Source organism: Tinamus guttatus, unplaced genomic scaffold (assembly GCF_059628265.1).
Source record: "Tinamus guttatus ecotype Peru unplaced genomic scaffold, ASM5962826v1 Tinamus_guttatus_pri_ptg000147l, whole genome shotgun sequence".
NCBI classification, from domain to species: domain Eukaryota; kingdom Metazoa; phylum Chordata; class Aves; order Tinamiformes; family Tinamidae; genus Tinamus; species Tinamus guttatus.
The window spans coordinates 43,730-60,337 of NW_028288681.1; the positions used below are offsets into that span (position 1 = coordinate 43,730).

Genomic DNA, 16,608 nt, shown 5'->3' on the forward strand with positions numbered 1-16,608 from the left:
CTGGTGGCCCTTGCGGGTGCTGGCGCGGCGGCCGTGGGTGCTGGGGCACCCATGGGTGCTCGTCGCCCCTGCAGGTGCTGGCGCGGCGCCTGCAGGCCCTGTGCGCCCTGGCGCCGCCGCAGCTCTCGCCGCAGCCGCACTACGAAGCCGCCTTCGGGCTGCGGGCGCTGGCGCCGCTGCTGCGACGCGCGGGGGCCGCCCGGCGCCGCCACCCCCAGCGCGGGGACGACGAGGTGACGGGGAGGAGGGGGCTGCAGGGACAGGGAGCGCTGGGCACGGGGGGCCCCCAGGAGAGGGGACCCTGGGGACATGGGGCCCACCGGGGTGGGCACAGCGTGGGGACGAGGATGCCCTGGGGACAGGGCCCACTGGGGCACTGTGAGGGTGAGGAGACCTTGGGGACAGAGAGCACTGGGGACACCAAGGCTTGGAGACACCATGGGGACAAAGACACCCTGGGGACAGGGAACACTAGGAGTGGGAAATCCCAGGACCGGGGACACTGCGGGGACAGGGATGCTCTTGGGCCCATGGGGGCTCTTGGGCCCATGGGGGCTCCCCCAGGGGACAGTTTGGGGACGTGTCTGTCCCCAGGTGCTGCTGGAGGCGGCGGAGGCGGTGCTGGAGCCGGCGCTGGCACCCGAGGACCTCGTCCCCTTCCGGGCCCTCCTGCGCGACCTGTTCCCGGACACCCAACCCCCTGCGGGCACCGAGACGGGTGACACCAACAACCCCCCCGGGGACGGCGATGGAGACACGGACGGCGACGGTGACCACGGTGGCGGTGACGACGACGAGGACGATGAGGAGAGCAGACAAGTGAGGAGGGACCTGCCCAGCCACGCCCTGCCAGGGGAAGGCCACGCCCCCACAGCCCAAATCCCGCCTCCCTTAGCGTGGCCCCACCCCTACCACCAGGCCCCGCCCCCTACTGGTTCCAGCCCCTGAGCCCAGCCCTGCCCACCAGGCCCTGCCCCTTCCATATCCCACCCCTGTCAGGCCCCACCCCCAGCAAGCCCCACCCCTCCTCCTAGGCCCCACCCCTACCAGCAAGCCCCACCCATCCTACCAGGGCCTGCCTCCATCATTCCCAGCCCCTGCCAGCCCTGCCCCTCCTTCTTGGCCCTGCCCCATGGAGGGCCCGTGCTTGCCAGGCCTCATCCCAAGCCCCACCCCCTCCCAGGCCCCGCCCCCCTCTTGGCGCCGCCCGATAGAGGTCCATCTCTCTCCTATTTGGCCCCGCCCTGTGGAGGCCCTGTCCCTGCCAGGCCCCGCCCCAAGCCCCACCCCCTCCCAGGCCCCGCCCCCTCTCGGCCCACCCTGCTGAGGTCTGTCCTGGCCAGGCCCCTCCTCTCCTATTTGGCCCCGCCCCATGGAGAGCCCACCCCTGCCAGGCCCCGCCCCAAGCCCCGCCCCTCCTCCCAGGCTCGCCCCCTCTCAGCCCCACCCTGCGGGGGTTCCGTCCCTGCCAGGCCCCGCCCCTTTTTCGCCCCACCCTGTGGAGGCCCCACCCCTGCCAGGCCCCGCCCCAAGCTCTGCCCCTCCTCCCAGGCTCCACCCCCCTCAGCCCCACCCTGCAGAGTTCCGTCCCTGCCAGGCCCCGCCCCTCCTCCCGGGCCCCGCCCCTCCTCCCGGGCCCCGCCCCCTCCGGGCCCCTCCCTGAGGCCCCGCCCCCCGCAGGTGTGGCGGGCGCTGGCGGGGGCGGCGCAGGCCGGGCCGGCGGGGGCGGCCGCGCGGGCGCTCTGGGCCGTGCTGCGGGGCGGGCGCCCGGCCGCCCTCGTGGGCGCCCCGGGCAGCGGCAAGAGCGCGGCCTGGCGGGCGCTGCAGCGCGGCCTGCGCGAGCTGGCGGCCCAGGGGCTGCCCGGCGGGCGCCCCGTGCGGGTGCGTGGGGACGGGGGACCCGGGGGGACCCGGGGGGATGTGGGGACACAGGGACACATGAGGGGACGTGGGGACACCTGGAGACACGGGGACACATGGGGGGACGTGGGCATGTGGGGACATGGGGATGCGTGGGGATGTGGGCATGTGGGGACATGGGGACACATGGGGACACATGGGGACACGTGGGGACACAGGGTGATGTGGGGGTGTGGGCATGTGGGGACTTGGGGGATGTGGAGACATGGGGACACACGGGGGGATGTGGGGACACGTGGGGACACGGGGACACATGAGGGGACGTGGGCATGTGGGGACATGGGGACGCGTGGGGATGTGGAGGCACGGGGACACATGGGGGGACGTGGGTAGGTGGGGACACGGGGACACGTAGGGACATGGGCATGTGGGGACATGGGGACGCGTGGGGATGTGGGGATGTGGAGACACGGGGACACATGGGGGGACGTGGGCATGTAGGGACACGGGGACACGGGGGATATGGGCAGGTGGGGACACGGGGACACGTGTGGACAGAGGGACACGGGACGCGTGGGGACGTGGGCACGTGGAGACATGGGGACAGGTGGGGACGTGGGCATGTGGGGACACATGGGGACACGGGGACATGCGGGGATACAGGGACATGCGGCGACACAGGGACATGGGACATGGGGACATAGGGACACGAAATGTGGGCATGTGGGGACATGGGGACATGTGAGAACATGGGGACACGTGGGGGAGTGTAGGGACATGGGGATGCATGGGGACATGGGCATGTGAGGACACGGGGATGTGTGGGGGGACACGAGCGTGGGGACATGGGGACACATGGCAGGGTGTGGGGACCCAGGGGGCGTGGGGACATGGGGACATGTGGGAACATGCGGATGCGTGGGGACATGGGTATGTGGGGACATGGGGATACGTGTGGGGACACAGGGATGCGGGGATGTGTGGGGATGTGGGCATGTGGGGACAGGGGGACAAGGGAACACGGGGATGTGGGGACACCGACACATGGGGATGCATGGTGACATAAGGACATGGGGGCACGGGCATGTGGGGGGACATGGGGACAAGGCAACTGGTATGTCAGGACATGGGGATGTGGGGACACAGGCATATGGGGATGTGGGGACACAGGCATATGGGGACATGGGGACACAGGGACGTGGGGAAGTGGGAACTCATGGGGACAAGGGAATGCTGGGGTGTCAGGATATAGACATATGGGGACGCAGGGACATAGGGACACGGGGACATGGGCACATGGACGCAGGGAGGTGGGGACACAGGGATATGGAGTCACAGGGGCATGGGGACAGGGGGCGTTGGGGATGTCGGGACATAGGGACGCAGGGAAGTGAGGACACGGATGCAGGGAGGCGGGAGCACAACATGGGGACATGGGGACAGGGGACACGGGGACACTGTCCCCACACTGTCCCCAGGAGCTGGTGCTGAACCCGGCGGCGCTGTCCCCGGGGGAGCTCTACGGCGAGTACGACCCCGCCACGGGCGACTGGCAGGACGGCGTCCTCGCGGGGCTGCTGCGCGACGCCTGCGCCGGTGCGGGGCACCCCGGGGACACCCCGCGGTGTGCGGGGACACCCTGGACATGGGGGGACACCCTGGACATGGGAGGACACCCTGGGGTGCGAGGGGACAGCCTGGGGTGCGCAGGGACACCCTGGACATGGGGACACCCTGGGGTGCGCGGGGACACCCTGGACATGGGGGGACACCCTGTACATGGGAGGACACCCTGGGGTGCGCGGGGACAGCCCGAGGTGTGCAGGGACATCCTGGACATGGGGGCACCCTGCACTGCACAGGGACACCCTGGACATGGGGGGACACCCTGGGGTGCATGAGGACATCCTAGGGCACATGGGGGCACCCTGCGGTGCATGGGGACACCCTGGATATGGGGAGACACCTTGGGGCACAGGGAGGCACCTGTGGGTGTGCGGGGGCACCCTGGGGTGCATGGGGGCACCCTGCATCACGAGGGGACACCCTGAGACACATGGGGGCACCCTGGGGTGCACAGGGAGACACCCTGGGGTGTAGAGGGACACCCTGGGGTGCACGGGACACACCCTGGGGCACATGGGGACATCCTGGGGTGCACAGGGACTCCCTGAGACACGTCGGGGGGCACATATCGGGGCACACAGAGGCACCCATGGGTGCCGCCGGGTCCCCACGGCAGACGGGCGCCCCGAGGCGACGTGGCTGGTGCTGGACGGCCCCGCGACACCGCTCTGGATGGACGCGCTGCACCCCGCGCTGGACGGGAGCCGCGTGCTGCCGCTGGGCTCCGGCGAGCGCATCGCGCTGCCCGCGCAGGCGAGCGGGGACACGGGGACACGGGCTGGGGACACGGCGGGGACGCCCCTAACTGCCCCCCTGGCCCCGCAGGTGTCGCTGCTGCTGGAGGTGGAGGATCTGGCGGGCGCCTCCCCCGCCGCCGTGTCCCGCTGCGGCGTCATCTACGTCCCCTACGGCGGCTGGCGGCCCCACGTGCGCGCCTGGCTGCGCACGCGGCCCCAGGTACCCGCCGTGGGGACAGCGGGGACACCGGCAGCATCCCCACTGTGACACTGGGAGGCTGAGGTTGTCCTCAATGTGACAGCGTGAGGTCAAGGTTGTCCCTGACACAACCGGGCTCATCCCTAGTGTGACACCACGAGGCTGAGATTGTCCCCAGTGTGGCACCGGGAGGCCAAGGTTGTCCCTGGCACAACTGGGCTCGTCCCCAGTGTGACACCGGGAGGCTGAGATTGTCCCCAGTGTGACACTGGGAGGTCAAGGTTGTCCCTGGCAAAACTGGGGTTATCCTCAGTGTGACACTGGGAAACTGAGATTGTCCCCAGTGTGACACCATGAGGTCAAGGTTGTCCCTGCCATGACTAGGCTCATCCCCAGTGTGACACCACGAGGCCAACCTTGTCCCCAACATGACCAGACTTGTCCGCACTGTGACACCATAAGCCCTAGGTTGTCCCCAGCGTGACACCATGAGACCGAGGTTGTCCCTGGCATGACCAGGCTTGTCCCCAATGTGACACCACGCAGCCATGCCCATCCCGGTGTGACCAGGCTCCTCCCAGGTGTGACACTGCATGGCCGGGCTTGTCCCCGTGTCACCAGACTTGTCCCTAGTGCCACTAGGCTCTTCCCCAGGGTGTCCCCATGTAACTGGCTTCATCCCTGATGTGCCCGGGCTCTTCCCCAGCACCATTGAACTTGTCCCCGGTGTCACCAAGCTCGTCCCTGGTGTCACTGGGTTCATCTCCAGTGTCACTGGGCTCATCCCCAGTGTCACTGGGCTCGTCCCTGATGTCACCGGGTTTGTCCCTGGTGTCCCTGAGTTCATCCCCAGTGTCACCGGGCTCATTCCTGATGTCACCGGGTATGTCCTTGGTGTCCCTGGGTTCATCCCCAGTGTCACCGGGCTTGTCCCCAGTGTCACCAGGCTCATCCCTGATGTCACCGGGTTTGTCCCTGGTGTCCCTGGGTTCATCCCCAGTGTCACTGGGCTTGTCCCTGGTGTCACCAGGCTTATCCCTGATGTGACCGGGCTTCTCCCTGGTGTCCCTGAGTTCATCCCCAGTGTCACTGGGCTCATCCCTGATGTCCCTGGACTCCTCCCTGGTGTCCCTGGGTTCATTCCCAGTGTCACCGGGTTTGTCCCCAGTGTCACTGGGCTCATCCCTGATGTCCCTGGGCTCCTCCCTGGTGTCCCTGGGTTCATTCCCGGTGTCACCGGCCTCGTCCCCGCGCAGGCCGAGGCGGAGACGCTGCAGCGCCTCTTCGACAAGTTCCTGGAGCCGCTGCTGGCCTTCAAGGCGGCCTCGTGCCACGAGCCGGTGGCCCTGAGCCCGCACGGCGCCGTCACCTCCCTCTGCGACCTGCTGGGCGCGCTGGCCACGCCACCCGACGGGGTAGGGACATGGTGGGGACATCGGGGACGAGCCACGGCCCTGCCACCCCCGCACGGGCTCCCTCCTCCGCTCTTCCCACCACCTCTTCCCAAATTCCGCCCCTTTTTCTGGTCTGTCTCCCTTTTGGGGGCATTTCTGCCCTAATTAGGAGCATTTCTGCTTTTTATGTGGCATTTCTGCCACTTTTTGCAGCATTTTTGCCTTTCTAGGGGACCTTTCTGCTTTTTGGGGGCATTTATGCTCTTTTTGGGGTCAATGCTGCCCTTCTTAGCAGGATTTCTGTCTTTTTGAGGGGCATTTCTGTCCTTTTTGGCTGCATTTCAGCCTCTTCTCGCACCATTCCTCTCCTTTTAGCACCATCGCTCCTTTTTTTGCCGTGTTTTCCCCCATTTAGTGCCATCGCCGCATGCACCCCAGGGTGTCCCCACACACCCCAGGGTGCCCCCCACCCGTCCCCTGCGCCTGTCCCTCACAGCGGTTGTTCCTATGCCTGGCAGGGTGTCCCTACACTCCCCAGGGTGCCCCGTGCTCGTCCCCTGTGCACCCCAGGGTGCCCCAAACCCATCCCGCGTGCACCCCCGGGTGCCCTGAACCCAACCCACATGCACCCTGGGGTTCCCAAAACCCATCCCGCATGTGCCCCGGGGTGCCCCAAACCCAACCCACATGCACCTTAGGGTGCCCCGAACCCAACCTACATGCACCCTGGGGTGCCCTGCACACTCCAGGGTGTCCCAAACCCAACCTACATGCACCCTGGGGTGCCCTGCACACCCCAGAGTGCCCTGAACCCATCCCACATGCACCCTGGGTTTCCCCAAATCCATCCCACATGCATCCCAGGGTGCCTCGCACACCCCGGGGTGCCCCAAATCCGTCCCACATGCACCCCGGGTTTCCCCAAACCCATCCCACATGCACCCCAGGGTGCCCCGAACCCAACCCACATGGACCCCAGGGTGTCCCATGCTCTCCGGGGTGCCCTGAACCCATCCCACATGCGCCTCGGAGTGCCCCGTGCACCCCAAGGTGCCCTGAACCCGTCTCGCGTGCACCCTGGGATGCCCCAAACCCATCCCGCATGCGCCCCAGGGTGCCCTGCACACCCCAGAGTGCCCCAAACCCGTCCCACATGTGCCCCGGGGTTCCCCAAACCCATCCCGCATGCACCCCGGGATGCCCGAAACCCATCCCGCATGCACCCCAGGGTGCCCTGCACACCCCAGGGTGCCCCAAACCTGTCCCACATGCACCCCGGGATGCCCCAAACCCATTCCACATGCGCCCCAGGGTGCCCCGCGCACCCCAGGGTGCCCCCCGTTCCATGCCGACGGTGGCCCCTGTCCCCGCAGGCGCTGGCGGCCGGCGGCATCGACCCGGTGCTGCTGGAGCTGCTCTTCCTCTTCAGCCTCGTGTGGGCCGTGGGCGGCGCCGTGGACGAGGGCGGCCGCAAGCGCCTGGACGCGTGGCTGCGCGAGACGGACGCCTCCTTCCCCAGCAAGGTGCCGCGGGGACGCGGGGACACGGGGACGCGGGGACACGGGGGACGCGGGGGACATGGGGACACCGGCCACGCGGCGCCCTCACCGCCTCGCTGCCCCAGGACACCGTCTACGACTACTTCGTGGACCCCAAGAAGAAGAGCTGGGCCCCCTTCGAGGAGCTGCTGCCGCCTGCCTGGCGCTACCCGCCCGAGTGAGCGCGCGGGGGACGCGGCCCTGGCTCCCTGGCTCATTCCCAGACTCCCTGGTCATTCCCGGGCTCCCTGGTTCGTCCCTGGGCTCCCTGCCTCATTCCCAGGCTCCATCCCTGGGCTCCCTGCCTCATTTCTGGGCTCCTTGGCTCAGTCCTGGGGTTCCGTGGCTCATTCCCAGGCTCCATCCCTGTTCTCCCTGGCTCGTTCCTGGGCTCCCTGGCCTATTTCCATGCTCCCTGGCTTGTTCTTGGGCTCCATGGCTTGCCCTGGGCTCCCTGGCTCATTTCCAGGCTCCGTGGCTTGCCCTGGGCTCCCTGGCTCATTCCCGGGCTCCCTGGCTCATTCCCAGGCTCCATCCCAGGCTCCCTGGCTCGTCCCTGGGCTCCCTGGCTCATTCCTGGGCTCCCTGGCTCATTCCTGGGCTCCCTGGCTCATTCCTGGGCTCCTTGGCTCATTCCCAGGCTCCCTGGCTCATTCCTGGGCTCCATGGCTCATTCCCGGGCTCCCTGGCTCATTCCCAGGCTCCATCCCAGGCTCCCTGGCTCGTCCCTGGGCTCCCTGATTCATTCCTGGGCTCCCTGCTTCATTCCCAGGCTCCATCCCTGGGCTCCCTGGCTCGTTCCTGGGCTCTTTGACTCATTCCCAGGCTCCTTGGCTAATCCCTGGGCTCCCTGGTTCATTCCCAAACTCTGTGGAGCATTCCCAAGCACCATGGGTCATTCCTGGGCTCCGGGGCTCATCCCAGGTGCCACCACAGCTTGTCCCCAAGCCCCGCAGCCGGTCCCCAAGCCCCATGGCTGGTCCCCAAGCCCCATGGCTGGTCCCCAAATGCTGTGGCCTGTCCCCTAGCCCCATGGCCTGTCCCCAAGCCTCGCGGCCTGTCCCCGAATGCTGTGGCCTGTCCCCAATCCCCACAGGCGGTCCCCAAGCCCCCCAGCCTGTCCCCAAATGCTGTGGCCTGTCCCCCAACCCCACGGCCTGTCCCCAAGCTCCACAGCTGGTCCCCAAGCCCTGTGGCCAGTCCCCCATCCCCACAGGTGGTCCCTAAGGCCTCCAGCCTGTCCCCAAATGCTGTGGCCTGTCTGCCAGCCCCCACGGCCTGTCCCCAAGCCCCACAGCCTGTCCCCAAATGCTGTGGCCTGTTCCCAAATGCTGTGGCCTGTCCCCTAGCCCCATGGCCTGTCCCCAAGCCTCGCGGCCTGTCCCCGAATGCTGTGGCCTGTCCCCAATCCCCACAGGCGGTCCCCAAGCCCCCCAGCCTGTCCCCAAATGCTGTGGCCTGTCCCCCAACCCCACGGCCTGTCCCCAAGCTCCACAGCTGGTCCCCAAGCCCTGTGGCCAGTCCCCCATCCCCACAGGTGGTCCCTAAGGCCTCCAGCCTGTCCCCAAATGCTGTGGCCTGTCTGCCAGCCCCCACGGCCTGTCCCCAAGCCCCACAGCCTGTCCCCAAATGCTGTGGCCTGTTCCCAAATGCTGTGGCCTGTCCCCTAGCCCCATGGCCTGTCCCCAAGCCCCGCAGCCTGTCCCCAAATGCTGTGGCCTGTTCCCAAATGCTGTGGCCTGTCCCCTAGCCCCACGGCCTATCCCCAAATGCTGTGGCCTGTTCCCAAATGCTGTGACCTGTCCCCTAGCCCCACGGCCTGTCCCCCAGCCCCGCAGCCTGTCCCCAAACGCTGGGGCCTGTCCCCCAGCCCCACGGCCTGTCCCCAAGCCCCGCAGCCTGTCCCCAAATGCCTTGGCCTGTCCGCCAGCCCCCATGGCCTGTCCCCCAGCCCCACAGCCTGTCCCCCAGCTCCACGGCCTGTCCCCAAACGCTGTGGCCTGTCCGCCAGCCCCCATGGCCTGTCCCCCAGCCCCACAGCCTGTCCCTCAGCCCCATAGCCTGTCCCCAAGCCCCGCAGTGTGTCCCCAAATGCTGTGGCCTGTCCGCCAGCCCCCATGGCCTGTCCCCCAGCCCCCATGGCCTGTCCCCCAGCCCCACAGCCTGTCCCCAATCGCTGTGGCCTGTCCCCCAGCCCCACAGCCTGTCCCCGAGCCCCACAGCCTGTCCCCAAATGCTGTGGCCTGTTCCCAAACGCTGTAGCCTGTCCCCTAGCACCACGGCCTGTCCCCCAGCCCCACAGCCTGTCCCCCAGCCCCACAGCCTGTCTCCAAGCCCCACAGCCTGTCCCCAATCGCTGTGGCCTGTCCCCCTCCCCGCGGGCGGTGCCCAGGGTGACGGGCGCCGCGGTCCTGTCCCCAGCGCGCCCTTCACGGAGGTGCTGGTGCCCACGGCGGACACGGCGCGCTACCAGCACGTGGCGCGGGCGCTGCTGGACGCCGGCAGCCCCGTGCTGCTCGTGGCGCCGCCGGGCGCCGGCAAGACCGCGCTGGCCCACGGGCTGCTGCAGGGCCTCGAGGGGCCGCGCTGGGCCACGCTCTGCGTCAGCCTCTCGGCGCAGGTGACGGCGCGGGGACACCGCGGGGGGACACAGAGAGGGGACGTGGAGAGGGCACGTGGAGAGGGGACACCTTGAGGGGACGTGGAGAGGGGACGTGGAGACATGGAGAGGGGACGTGGAGAGGGGACACCGCAGGGGGACGCGGAGACATGGAGAGGGGACACGGAGAGGGGACGTGGTGGGAGGACACGGAGAGGGGACGTGGAGACATGGAGAGGGGACATGGAGAGGGCACGTGGTGGGAGGATGCGGAGAGGGGACATGGAGAGGGGACGCAGAGAGGGGACACAGAGACATGGAGAGGGGACATGGAGACATGGAGAAGGGACACCGCGGGGGGACGCAGAGAGGGGACGCGGAGAGGGGACGTGGAGACATGGAGAGGGGACACCACGAGGGGACACCACGAGGGGACGCGGAGGGGGGACATGGAGAGGGGATATGGAGAGAGGGCATGGAGACATGGAGAGGGGACACCCTGGGGGGACGCAGAGAGGGAACGTGGTGGGGGGCTGTAGAGAGGGGACACGGAGAGGGGGCAGGGAGAGGGGACAGGGAGAGAGACCACGGGTCATGGCGAGGGGACACGGGGCAACGTGGCGAGGGGATGTGGAGAGGGGACATGAAGAGGGGACACGGGGGAATATGGCAAGGGGATGTGGAGAGGGGACCTGGAGAGGGGACATGGAGAGGGGATGTGGGATGTGGAGAGGGGACCTGGAGAGGGGATGTGGGACGTGGAGAGGGGATGTGGGACGTGGAAAGGGGACATGGAGAGGCGACATGGGGGAATATGGCAAGGGGATGCGGAGAGGGGACCTGGAGAGGGGACATGGAGAGGGGATGTGGGATGTGGAGAGGGGATGTGGGACATGGAGAGGGGACATGGGATGTGGAGAGGGACTCTGGAGACATGCAGAGGGGCCATGGTGGTGGGACGGGGAGAGGGGACACGGAGAGGGGACATGGGGGATGTGGAGAGGGGACATGGAGAGCGCCCATGGAGAGGGAACATGTAGACATGGAGAGGGGCCGTGGTGGGAGGTCCCCGGGCCGTCGGGCACGTGGCCGAGCCGCGCTGGCCCCGCAGAGCTCGGCGCGGGCGCTGCGGGCGGCGCTGCGCAGCCGCGTGGAGCGGCGCACACAGGGCACCTACGTCCCCGCGCGCGGGCGCCGCGTCGCCGCCTTCCTGGACGCGCTGGGCGCCCCGGCGGCCGCGGCGCCGCTCGAGCTGCTGCGCCTGTGGCTGGAGCACGGCTGCTGGTACCAGCGCGGGGCGCCCGCCCTGCGCCGCGTGCAGGTACGGGCACGGCGCCGCGGCCGCCACCGCGGGACACCACAGGACACAGCCACTGCCAACACCGCGGGACACTGCGTGACACCACTGCGCACCACCACCGCGCACCACCGCCGCGGGACACTGCGTGACACCACCGCGGCAGGACACCGCCGCGGGTCAACACCGCGGGACACCGTGGGACACCACCGCGCACCACCGCCACGGGACACCACCGCACACCACCGCTGCGGGACACCACCGCGGATCAACACCGCGGGACACTGCGTGACACCACCGTGCACCACCGCTGCGGGACACCACCACTGCCAACACCATGGGACACCCCGTTACACCACCACGCACCACCGCTGCGGGACACTGCCATGGGTCAACACTGCGGGACACCCGGGACCCCACCGCTGCCAACACCGTGGGACACTGCATGACACCACCATGCACCACCATTGCGGGACACTGCGCGACACCACTGCGTACCACCGCTGCAGGACACTGCCACTGCCACTGCGAACACCGTGGGACACTGCGTGACACCACCGTGCACCACCGCTGCGGGACACCACCATTGTCAACACCATGGGACACCCCATTACACCACCGCACACCACCGCACACCACCGCTGTGGGACACCGCCGCGAGCCAACACCGCAGGACACTGCCACAGGTCACCGCATGACACCACCACACACCACCGCTGTGGGACACCACCATTGTCAACACCATGGGACACCCCGTTACACCACTGCGCACCACTGCTGTGGGACACGGCCACTGCCACCGCTGCGGGACACCGCGGGACACTACTGCGTACCACCGCTGCGTACCACCGCCACTGCCAACACCGCGGGACACTGCGTGACACCACTGCGCACTACCACCGCGGGACACCGCCACTGCCAACACTGTGGGACACCACCACGCACCACCACCGCGAGACACTGCATGACACCACCGCACACCACCGCTGCGGGACACCGCCGCAGGCCAACACCGCGGGACACCGCTGTGGGACGCTGCCACGTGCCCATACTGCAGGACACTGCCACGGGTCACTGCGTGACACCACGACGCACCACCGCTGCAGGCCACCGCCATGGGCCACCACGGGCCACCGTGTAACACCACCACACACCACCAACATGGGACACGGCCACGTGCCAACACCACAGGACACTGTGTGACAGCACCACACACCACTGCTGTGGGACACTGCAGGACACTGCCATGTGCCAACACTGTGGGACACCCCTGTGGGCCACTGCTGCGGGGCACCGCATGACACCACCGTGTGCCACCACCACATGCCACCACCATGTGCCAACACCATGGGACACTGTGTGACACCACCACGTGCCACCGCCACAAGACACCACATGCCATGGCCGCGTGCCACCACCACGTGCCAACACTGCGGGACACTGTGTGACACCACCACGTGCCACCGCTGCGTGCCACCACCACGTGTTACCGCATGCCACCACCACGTGTTACCGCATGCCACCACCACGCGCCACCACATGCTACCACGTGCCACCACACCTCGGGACACACTGCATGCCGCCACCGCGGGCCACCACTTGCCACCGTGTCCCACCACGTGTCACCGTGTCCCTCCACGTGTCACCGTGTCCCCGCAGGGCATCGCGCTGCTGGCCGCCATGGCCCCCCCCGGCGGCGGCTGCTGCCCCCTCCCGGCGCGACTGCAGAGCCGCTTCACCCTGCTCGGCGTGGGCAGCGCCGCGGTGAGCGCCCGGCGCCCGAAAACACCGGGAATGGCCCCAAAACAGGGTGCTTTGCCCCCAGATGGCACGGTCATGCCTCAAAATGCCAAGCTTCTGCCCCAAAATGGCAGATTTATGTCCCAAAACACTGGGTTTGGCCCCAAAAGGGTGTTTTTTCCTCCAGAATGGAGGGTTGTGCCCCAGCACTGCAGGTTTTGTCCCAGCACGGGTCATTTTGCCCAAATGCAGTGGGTTTTGCCCCAATCCAGGGCAGGACAGGCGGTGGATTATGCTGCAAAACAGCAAGTTTTCTCCCGGCATGGGACATTTTGCTCAAACACACCGGGTTTGGCCCCAAAACAGGGTGCTTTGCCCCCAGATGACACCTTCATGCCCCAAAATGCCAGGCTTCTGCCCCAAAATGGCAGGCTTATGTCCCAAAACACTGGGTTTGGCCCCAAAAGGGTGTTTTTTGCCCCAGCATGAAGGGTTGTGCCCCAACACGGGGCATTTTGCCCAAACCCAGTGGGTTTTGCCCCAATCCAGGGCAGGGCGGGGGGGTATGATATCACAAAACAGCAGGTTTTGTCCCAACACGGGGCATTTTGCCCAAACACGCCGGGTTTCGCCCCAAAAGAACACTTCTTCCCCCAACATGGCAGGTTTTGCCCCAGCGGGCGCCTCCCCCTCGGCCCAACGGTTTTGCCCCAAACGGCCCCGAATGGCCGTTTTGTTGGCAAATGTTGCCCCCAAACAGCCGGTTTTGCCCCAGCACTCGAGGTCCCCCCGTCCCCAGCCCGTCCCCGCGTCGCGGGCGGGTGACGCCGCGGTGGCCCCGCAGGACGCGCAGGTCCGCCGCGTCTTCGGGACGCTGCTGGCCCAGAAGCTGCAGGACTTCGAGGAGGCCGTGAAGCCGCTGGGGACGGTGCTGACCGAGGCCACCCTGGAGCTGTGGCGCGCGGTGGCCCTGCGCTTCCCGCCCGTGCCCGCCAGGAGCCACTACCAGTTCTGCCTGCGCGACGTGGCCAAGGTGGGCGCGGGGACACGGGGGACACCCCGCACGTGTCACTGTCCCTGCATTTCAGGGGACATCAGGCTCAGGGCCACCCCGTGCTGCCCTCTGGCTGTCCCCATGGAGCAGGGGACGCTGCGGGGGGACGCGGGTCAAGGCCAGCAGCAGGGGGGCTGAGGACGCCGTGGGGGACACGGGTGTCCCTGTCCCCACGCTCTGGTGGCCCACAGGTCTTCCAGGGGATGCTGAGGGCACACAAGGACTTCCACGACACCAAGGCCGCCCTCACCCGCCTCTGGATCCACGAGTGCTTCAGGTGACACGGGGGGATGCAGGGTGACATGCGGGGACACAGTGACACATGGGGGGTGCAGGGGCACCCAGGGTGACACAGGGGGATGCAGGGGACGTGGCGGGGGGAAGGGTGACATGCAGGGACACGCTGACACACGGGGGGATGCAGGGGCACCCAGGGTGACATGGGAGAATGCAGGGTGACACAAGGGTGCAGGGAGACATGCAGGGACACAGTGACACATGGGGATACAGGGGGACCCAGGGTGACACGGGGGGATGCATGGGGACATGGGAGGATGCAGGGTGACATGCAGGGACACAGTGACACACGCGGGGATGCAGAGGCACCGAGAGTGACACGGGAGGATGCAGGGTGACACGAGGATGCAGGGTGACATGTAGGGACACAGTGACACACGGGGGGATGCAGGAGCACCCAGGGTGACATGGAGGGGTGCAGGGTGACATGCAGGGACACGGTGACACATGAGGTGATGCAGGAGCACCCAGGGGGACACGGGGGGGGGGGGCGCGGGGTGACATGCAGGGACACGGTGACACACGGGGGGTGCAGGGACACCCATGGGGACACAGGGATGCAGGGTGACACAGGGGGGATGCAGGGTGACATGCAGGGACACGGTGACACACAGGGGGATGCAGGGTGACACAGGGGTGCACAGGGGGACCCGGGGGGAAGGCCGGGTGCCGTGGGGCGCCGCAGGTGACGCGGGTGACGCAGGGTGTTCTCGGACCGGCTGGCGGAGCCGAGTGACGCCGAGGCCTTCGTGGGGCTCCTGGGGGACAAGCTGGGGACCTTCTTCGACCTGCCCTTCCACCGCGCGTGTCCCGAGCGGCGGCCGCCCCTGTTCGGTGAGGAGGGACCGGGGGGGACCAAGGGGGGACACAGGGGAATGGGGGGAGCACCGGGACCCCCAGGGGGGCACATGGAACCAGGGGGGCATCTGGGAGCCCTGGGGGGGGCACGTGGGATGGGGGGGGGGCACATGGGACCGGGGGGGCATCTGGGAGCCCTGGGGGGGGCACATGGGATGGGGGGGGGGGCACATGGAACCGGGGGGCGCATCTGGGAGCCCTGGGGGGGGCACATGGGATCTGGGATGGGAACTGGGACCCCCAGGGGGGCACATGGAACCGGGGGGGCATCTGGGAGTCCCGGGGGGGGGGCACGTGGGATGGGGGGGGCACATGGGACCGGGGGGGCGTCTCAGAGCCCTGGGAGGGGACACATGGGACGGCGGGGGGGACATGGGATCTGGGGGGGTGTCTGGGAGCCCCAAACCCTAACCCTAACCCTAACCCTAGCCCCGGGGGGGGGGGAAACATGGGACCAGGGGGGTGTCTGGGACCGGGGGGGGACATCTGGGTACCCTGAGGGGGCACGTGGGGACTGGGGGGGGCACATGGGATCTGGAGGGCGTGCCAGGACCCTTGGGGGGGCACATGGGACCGAGGGGGGGGCATATGGGATCGGGGGGGGGTGCCCTGTGCCGGGAGGGGACCTGGGACCCCCGTGGGGGCACCAGGGACCCCCAGGAATGGGGGGGAGGGGACATCCGGGACACCTGGGTGGTGGGGGGGGCACCTGGACGCCTGGGGCTGGGGGGGTCACAAACACCGGGGCCCTTCTGGGCCGCGGGGGGGCCCGCGGGGACCCCCGGACGCCGGGGCCCTGAGCGGGGGGGTCGCAGGGGACTTCCTGAGCGCGCGGGGGGTCTACGAGGACCTGGGCGAGGCGGGGGCGCTGCGGGCCGAGCTGCAGCGGCGCCTGGGGGGGGCCCAGCGCGGCGGCCCCCCCCTCGACACGGTGCTGTTCCGGGAGGCCATCGAGCACAGTGAGCGCGGGGAGCCCACCCGGACACCGGGGACCACGGGGGGTGGCTGCGTGTCCCCTGACGCGTGTCCCCGTGGTGTCCCCCGTGGGGTGGCAGGGGGTGTCCTTGGCGCGTGTCCCCACAATGTCCCCCGTGCGGGTGTCCCCATGTCCCTGACGCGTGTCCCCGTGGTGTCCCCCGTGGGGGTGGCAGGGGGTGTCCCTGACGCGTGTCCCCGCAGTGTCTCCGTGGGGGTGGTAGGGGGTGTCCCCATGTCCCTGACACGTGTCCCCACAGTGTCCCCCGTGGGGGTGGCAGGGGGTGTCCCTGACGCGTGTCCCCATGTCCCTGACATGTCCCCGCGGTGTCCCCGTGGGGGTGGCAGGGGGTGTCCCCGTGTCCCTGACGCGTGTCCCCGCAGTGTCCCGGGTGGGGTGGCAGGGGGTGTCCCTGACGCGCGTCCCCGCAGTG

The 16,608-nt window shown here is 68.4% G+C and overlaps 1 protein-coding gene across 1 annotated transcript in view; it reads left to right on the top strand.

The window, feature by feature from the left end:
• The window catches only part of LOC148595167 (dynein axonemal heavy chain 2-like), a gene marked incomplete at its 3' end in the record, with an annotated part of 41,537 nt that extends 25,379 nt beyond the window's left edge, over nucleotides 1-16,158 (top strand). Inside the window, exons 37-52 of the mRNA XM_088522082.1 lie at nucleotides 75-233; nucleotides 595-819; nucleotides 1,681-1,881; nucleotides 3,339-3,456; nucleotides 4,103-4,239; nucleotides 4,312-4,443; nucleotides 5,679-5,837; nucleotides 7,190-7,339; nucleotides 7,441-7,532; nucleotides 9,776-9,974; nucleotides 11,065-11,274; nucleotides 12,910-13,014; nucleotides 13,835-14,023; nucleotides 14,236-14,321; nucleotides 15,045-15,175; nucleotides 16,015-16,158. Of these exons, the coding sequence (XP_088378208.1) occupies nucleotides 75-233; nucleotides 595-819; nucleotides 1,681-1,881; nucleotides 3,339-3,456; nucleotides 4,103-4,239; nucleotides 4,312-4,443; nucleotides 5,679-5,837; nucleotides 7,190-7,339; nucleotides 7,441-7,532; nucleotides 9,776-9,974; nucleotides 11,065-11,274; nucleotides 12,910-13,014; nucleotides 13,835-14,023; nucleotides 14,236-14,321; nucleotides 15,045-15,175; nucleotides 16,015-16,158 (2,437 nt within the window). The remainder of the gene's footprint in view (nucleotides 1-74; nucleotides 234-594; nucleotides 820-1,680; nucleotides 1,882-3,338; nucleotides 3,457-4,102; nucleotides 4,240-4,311; nucleotides 4,444-5,678; nucleotides 5,838-7,189; nucleotides 7,340-7,440; nucleotides 7,533-9,775; nucleotides 9,975-11,064; nucleotides 11,275-12,909; nucleotides 13,015-13,834; nucleotides 14,024-14,235; nucleotides 14,322-15,044; nucleotides 15,176-16,014) is intronic.
• Between the last annotated feature and the right edge of the window lie 450 nt (nucleotides 16,159-16,608).